The sequence below is a fragment of the Kryptolebias marmoratus genome, linkage group LG8, assembly GCF_001649575.2.
Source record: "Kryptolebias marmoratus isolate JLee-2015 linkage group LG8, ASM164957v2, whole genome shotgun sequence".
Taxonomy (NCBI): Eukaryota; Metazoa; Chordata; class Actinopteri; order Cyprinodontiformes; family Rivulidae; genus Kryptolebias; species Kryptolebias marmoratus.
The window spans coordinates 281,320-288,785 of NC_051437.1; the positions used below are offsets into that span (position 1 = coordinate 281,320).

The following is a 7,466-nucleotide window of genomic DNA, read 5'->3' on the forward strand; positions in this document are numbered from 1 at the left end:
TGCCAAAGTTTTAAACAATGTTCCACAATGAGGATGACTGTCAGGCACTACTCCACCAAACTCTAGCTAAATATCTGTAACACTGAGATTTGCACATGCACGTAGACCAAGGCAAACATTGTAACATTTTGCGTTTGCTAATGTTGATTAGCTGTGGCAACCATCTTGAATTGGGGTGAGTCCAGAGTTAATCTGTGGTAGATGTACAGCCAATGGTTACTTTCAGAAAGCTTCATTAAAATCCATACAATGATTCAGGAGATATTCTGCTAACAGACAAAGAAGGTTGACACTAACAGATAATACTAAAGTTTTAAGCAAAGATTAAGTCCATTGTGTCATGCTGAAAGTACTGTATGTGTTGGGGATGATGCTCAGCTACCACCACACCAATATTTAGCTCAATATCTGTAAAACGGCTGTGGCAGCCATTTTGACTTGGATTGACTCCAAAATGTAATCAGTTGCAGAGGTACAGCCAACGATGATATCTTGCAAATGTCATTAAAATCAACGCAGTGGTTCATGAGATATTTTGTTAACAGACAAATGCCTACACACACAGACACACAAGCAGAAACATGACTGCGTGTCTTTGCAGGCGATATAGTACTGATATACTTGAATGAGTACAGTTTCATCTCTCTGTCTGGATAAAACTGAGGAATCTGAAAGGAAAAATGACTGAATGTCATCGCTTCACTGGACTTTATAGGCCTTTCAATGTCACATTGAAGTTGGATATTTGACCGAAAAAATGGCGAGTTGTGTGAATTCCGAGCTTTCGAGCAGTACGTGAAGGCACCGCGGGCTCTGATTGGTTGTCATTAGGGCCCAAGAGTCCAGCACCTCACGCGTACAACAAACACTGAAGAAGAAGAAGAAACGGCTAAGTGTCAGCAGTAGGGCATAAACAACATATTTTTAGTTTGCCTGGGGCAGTAAACGATATTGTGGTGAATTAAAGCAGGTTTTTATTTTATAATTAAATAAATACTTAGCCAATAAAGCTAAAGCAAAAAGTTATTTTCGAACGCGAAACTGCAGCTTGTTTTTTTCCTCCTGGAGTGAGCTAGTTTAGCTTGTTAGCTTAACCAGATACTCTCACCCTTCTTCTACGTTTGTGGAGGACTTTCACTACCTGGAGCGACCAAAGGCTCCCGAACCTCCACCAGAACTGGTCTGGGATTTACTGCACAGTCGCAACTGTACGTCGGAGGTTCATTTATATCTGTTGGATGTTTAGTTTGATTGTAAAAGGTGACAAACCTCGTTTTGTGAAACAAGGAAGTCTGAATGAATGTTGCCATTACTAGCCTGAGCGCTAATTTAGCGATCTTTTTTTTTTATTCGTGCGAGATTGGCCATCCCATTAAATCTAAGCAAAGTCCAGTCTCCTTCTATTAAAACTCTGAGGAGCATTAGCCTGCTATCTAGCCTTGTTTCTGCTGCTCAGAGTATCTGAAAGCATTGGTTCAAACTTCGGTCTGTGTTCATTTGAAGGAAGCAGCGTGTCTCCTCAGCGTCTCTTATCTACGATCCTGGAGAGACGGAAGCAAGCATGATTCCCGACAAAGCCCCGAAGGAAGACGTCTTCCTCGGGTCGGAGGACTTAAAGAAGGAGGCTCACGTCCCCAGTTTTGATAAATACAAGGAGCTCTACATTCACTCTGTCGAGAATCCAGGAGGTAGGTCCAAGCATGCACTGATAGCTCGGACAACATGAAAGTTGCAAACAGTCTCGCAGTCTTTAGAGTAAAACCTTCAGGTTTATGTGTCCATTGGTCTTTACTTACTAAATTAGTTTTGTTTAATATGAGCATTTCAGTCAAAAACAAACCAGCGATGGCATAAAATGGCTTTCAAAAACTGAAAATCATGTTGTGTTCAGTAGAAAAACCCTTTTAATGCTGTTTTCTCTCACTAATTATCAAAATAATGGTAATAAATTGACCTGCTGCTTCATACATTTACTCAGTAAAATTGTTTTACTAATTTAGTAATATTGTTTGGATATATTTATTCTTCTGCAAACATTTTAAAGATGATTTAGCTCTAAACGGTAAAACCCAGCGGTGAACAAAGACATTCATCATTTATCCAATCTATAACTCACTTCACTGTAAACATAAACACATTTTGGCTCTGTTTATTGAAGCAGTAGTACACATGTGTTTGTCACTTTTTATTGTTCTTCAGGCTCTAGAAAATGTCAGGAAAAGACACAATATTTCCATTTAGTTGTTTTTTCTGCAGATGTACATCCAATTATTATTTTCTGAGAGCTTAATTAAAATATGACCAGTAGTTCATGAGATATTTTGCTAACACTACAGAGAAACAAACACATGCACGTAGACCAAGGCAAAAACATTATCACTTTCACCTTTGTCGGCAGGCGATAGCTAGTGAATATGATTTAGCTCAGGTTTGTATGGATTCATGTGATCAGTCTGGAGAAGCAGGGTTTTGTGGGGCATTAAAAGTTATTAAATGAATTTTCTAAATTTAAGGCTTTAAATAACATTAAAAAGCATGAAATCTGAATCTCAGTGGCATTAAAATTTTTTTTATTAGTTTTTCAGAAAAATTAGATGATCAATTTTTGGAAATCATTCATCAGGACTCTCTCATCAGGGGACTTTGGTTATGAATTATTGCTGTAATATACATTATCGTTCTGGTCATTGTTTCTGGCTGTTCTGTGAACAGTTGTAGGAAGATCACGTGTTGGGCAGAAAACATGAAAACATCAGGAGCAGAGACAAATATAAATTTCAGCTCAGATTTAAGGCATGGCTGCAGCCCATCGATGCTCAGGTGGTGAAGGATTTTGCAGCGTTTGTAAGAAAGAATATTTGGGACAAGTCAGGATGCAGACACCTTCATGTGAGTTGTGAACGGACTTTGACGGGGAGAGGTTGAAGCACCTTTGTGAAACAGAGCTGACCCGGTCCACACGTGGAAAGGTAAACCAGTCAGTCCTGGGATTAAACAACAAAAAACAGGTTTATTACTGAGAGAAGACGGATGATGACGCACAACAACTTTCTGTTTAGTTTAAAAATGTAGTTAATCTCTAAACTGAGTCAGTTCATCATGTTTATCGTTAGTGCTCGATGCCAGCTGAGTTCTGCTCCATGACCCGGGAAATGTTGACGTATCGCAGCGGCGCCCAGCCTTTTTAGCTCCACGACCCGGTTCATTATCAGACAGTATTTTCATGGACCGGCCTTTAAAGGTGTGGCAGATAAATACAACAAAATAAAATGATACCACATAATCCATAATTTATTCCCTGAGCTTGTTCTAAAAATCCAACTGTTACTGGCTACCACAGTTATTTGTCTTAATTTCTTTGAGTGAAAGTTGCCTTTTGTCATGTCTGTGATCTGCTTTTTTTCTGAAGGAAGATCCTCAGAGAATGGTGATTCCATCATTGTTGCCAGGGTTGTATCAGGGTCCTGCCTTTATAAATATTTTCAAATATAGTTTCTATTCTAGGAATTAACATCAACCAACCCACCTGAACCACTGAATGCCTCTAATAATGAAGAAAAAACAGCTTTACAGGTTTATTAGAATCACAACTCAGTGATTTATTTGCCCACAATTATTAAGAACAAACAGCAACAGCAACTACTGAAACAGGCCTCTGGTCTCAGGATGGCTTCCCTCAATAAAGTTTCTTTTTTCGATGCTTGGGATTTTATGGGTTATTGTAGAAATACAATAATTATTGTATGTGTGGCAGCGCTGTCCACGCCTCTTCTGGTTCTGAGACGCTCGCTTCAGTCAGAAATGTAAGGAAAAACTTGTGAACTAAAACATGATTTTATCTTTCTTTAAAGGAAAAATGGGTACTAGTTTCTGCATTCACTGTTGATTGCAGAAAAAATGGCATTTAAGAAAACTTGTGCAATTTATGCATTCACCATAGATGGCATTAAAAATGTTAAAACATGATGTTAAGTAGGCATGAAAAAGCATTAAATCTGATTGGCTGATATCGGCAGAAGGGCTGCTCTGACCAGATGGAGGCAATTATACATTTCTAAATTTGATCTTGTAGAGAGCAGAGGCTGGATCTTACTACGGGTGATAAAGCCGACAATAAGTAAGGGTTGGACAGCCTAGTTCTTCATTTCTTTAATGATGCAATTTGTTGCTTTCTTCTCAGCAACTTGCATCAACATGAACACCCAGCTGCTGTGCATACCTGTATGTTAGTGGCTGCAACAACTTGGGCTTGTGCCATGTTTCTAATCACAAATTCCTCATTTCTCTTGAATAAACATCAAACCTTTATGATTATTTATTTGTTTATTACAATGACTTTATTTTATGACAAATGAAATCTGAATCACTGCACATACACACTTAACCAATCAACCACAGCCTGATTAATCAGCTGACCAGTTTGGCCACTTAAAAAAAATAATCTGGGCCATCTCTACCTGACCAAACCTCACACTTACAACTTACATGTACACACACACACACACACACACATAAAACTGGTAGCAGCTGCAAGCCAACCCACCCCCGTTGTGCCAAGGTTTTAACAGGGTCAAAATGGTGGGCATGTGAAAACGTAGGCCTTTTTTGCGGCTCAACATGACGTGAATAATGTGACAAAGTGATGACGTATGCTTTCTTCAACCACCCAACTGTGGGATTTAAATGCCAAAGCAACAAAGTAGGAATTAATTTCAGGAGAACTCTTAAGTGTAAAGAGAATCTCTAAATTGAGTTCGTTTGCCTTGTTTTGAGAAAAGGTATGACAAAGATGTCTGTCACAAATAAAACACCAACACATAAAAGCAGCCGAGTTTTCCTTTGTGCCTCTTTTGGTTCCGCGCTGCTTGTCTGTGCAGGACGTGGCCGGCTTCATTCATGATCATCTTCAGTAAAGTTGCTTTCTAATGCTAAGATCTGAACGACTGATAATCTGTGCTGCTCTTTTTAAAGTGCAGGTTTTTATGAAAGCATGAAAGATTATGGCAACTTTGTTGTTTGATGTCCTGTGATAGGAAAACATTTCCTATCACATTTGTGCTAGTTGTCCCAAGATCCAGGCTGGTCCACAGAGGTGATCGGGCGTTTTGAGTGGTCGCTCCTAGACTGTAGAATCAGCTGCCCCTTCATATTAGACAGGCTTCAACTCTTGGTGTTTTTAAATCTCTTCTTAAAACACATTTATATTCACTGGCTTTTAATACATTCTGAGAATTGTAATGTTATTATATTTTTGTATAATGTTTGTATTGAATGTTTATGTGTGCAGCACTTTGGTTAACAACAGTTGTTTTTAAATGTGCTTTATAAATAAATAAATTTGATTTGATAGGAAATGTTTTCATTCATTAAAAAGTTGTAGTACACGATCTTCAGTGCTTCCCACAGACAAAACTATTCAATCTAGTTTATCCACCCTACAATGGTGATTGGAATATTAGTTTTTAGTGAGCTGTGTGGCCTACCTGATGATTTTAGAGTCCATCACTTTGACATCAGGCAGTTACTTTGTCCCTGTTCACCTTTCCCTGATCACGAGCTTTACCCCGACTTGTTCTGGGATGTAGAGGAAAGGGCTGTCTGCCACTATAGATGCACTTCAAATGTAGTAAAAACAAGTTTTAAAACATTTTGCACCCTAAATTATAATGACATATTTTTTATGTTACTTTAAAGACATTTTGAAGTCTCGAGGAACAAACATCTGGATCTTTTGTTGTAAAAATACACACCTGTTTGTCTTTCTAATTTTCCTTTCTTCTGTCTGGTAGAGTTTTGGGGTGATGTTGCCAAGGACTTCTTTTGGAGAAACAAACACACGGGGCAGTTCCTGGACTACAACTTTGATGTGACCAAAGGAGAAATCTTTATTAAGTGTATGGAAGGAGCCACTACAAACATCTGCTACAACCTCCTCGACCGCAATGTTCACGAGAAGAAACTTGCTGATAAAATTGCCTTCCTCTGGTTAGTATGTCTCTGTGTGTGCACGTGTTGGTCTCATGTATGCAGAGTCCTACAAAATTCATTTTCATTGGCCACCATCAGGCCGAAACCCAACAACTGGTGATGCATTCATGCAGGAGTTTTTGAGCTTTTTGGTTTGATAATATCCTCTTCATACGACTGTGGGAATAGTTGATTGTGACCAAAATTACAACTGACCTTTGACAAGAGAGATGCCAAATCTGGGCAACCAGTTCTGGGCTGATGTAAGAAGCTACTGGCAGCTTTGTGGCACTGAGAACAGACATGTGGGTAATTTCTAATACACAGCACACAGTATTTTTGGAAGGTGGAAACTCCAAACAATATGTCTTGAAACAACTTATTTTCCTAATTGTGGTAGTCCCGGTGCTCCACAAAGCTGCAACAGTGCACATTGGGAAGGTGTCACCACAGAAAATTATTCTCACTTCAGTTAGGAATTTCAGCTGGCTGTGGCTTCATTAAGGCAGCTGAGAAGAATGCATTTTTATTTAGTTATTTTTAAAAAGCAAGTATTTGATGGCCTTCTGGTACCTTAGTTTAGTTTGAACTTTGTTGTTGTGTGTGTTTTTGTGATTTCATTTAGATTATCCTAGCTCATATTTTAGATATTGTTATGTCTGTATTTTTGAGTTCACATGTTGTAAAGCACTTTGTTGATGAAGAGTGCTATATAAATAAATTTGACTTGACTTGATGTAAGCCTTTACATCAGCCATGCCTCATGGAGCAGAGCATGAGAGAAAGATGGTTTGTGAGCTCTACGGGGGTTAAGAAACAACTTCCACAACATTTTTTTGATAACAGTAATATAAATAAAACAAGAACAGTGGTTTAATTTTTTTGGGGAGTTTGTGTTTATCGTTTATTGTACAGCATCGTCTGTGGCGTCATGGAGCTGAGAGACTCCACCAGCTGCTCTGTGAGGGAAAAACTTATGTCTGACTTGGTTTAAAATTGAGCTACTTTATTATGTTTGGCTGTTTGGTAAATTATCTTATAAATTAAGCAATCAAAAGGCACATCCTAATCACAGGTCTTACTCTTTGATCACATTTACAGCTGTTCAGAAGTCGTTTAAAGCAACACTGGAGTGACAATTGTTCTTTATTTTCCTAGTTCTTTAGTTGCACAGTTGCCATTTAAAAAAAAAAAAAAATCAGAATCAGCTTTATTGTCATTCACACACAACATCAGAAATGCAGTGCAGAACGAAATACAGTTAAGAACACTCTGTTCAGGAGAAGGACATACGTTACAGACATGGGTTAAACAGGAGTTCAGGTCATTCGCAAGACACTCGCGCTACCTTTTGCAGTTTGGAAGAGAAAGACACAATAGGAAGGATGAGCTAAAAAAAGAACTTTGACCCTATGTTTACTCAGAAACACAGGAGCATACGCTTAAAAAACCGCTCGCTCAGTGCAAGTAGGCAGGAGGGTGGGGGGCTTGGGTAAAAA

At 38.7% G+C, this 7,466-nt stretch overlaps 1 protein-coding gene across 5 annotated transcripts in view; it reads left to right on the top strand.

Annotated features, from left to right (window-relative positions):
- The first annotated feature begins 844 nt into the window (after nt 1-844).
- The window catches only part of acss2 (acyl-CoA synthetase short chain family member 2), a 45,948-nt gene continuing 39,326 nt past the window's right edge, over nt 845-7,466 (top strand). For 4 of the 5 annotated variants that reach the window (XM_037977084.1, XM_037977082.1, XM_037977085.1 and 1 more), the window contains exons 1-3: nt 845-1,208; nt 1,504-1,688; nt 5,790-5,985. In XM_037977084.1, the coding sequence (XP_037833012.1) occupies nt 1,562-1,688; nt 5,790-5,985 (323 nt within the window). In that variant the 5' untranslated portion in view covers nt 845-1,208; nt 1,504-1,561. The remainder of the gene's footprint in view (nt 1,209-1,503; nt 1,689-5,789; nt 5,986-7,466) is intronic. The other variant, XM_037977081.1, reaches the window with a different exon arrangement.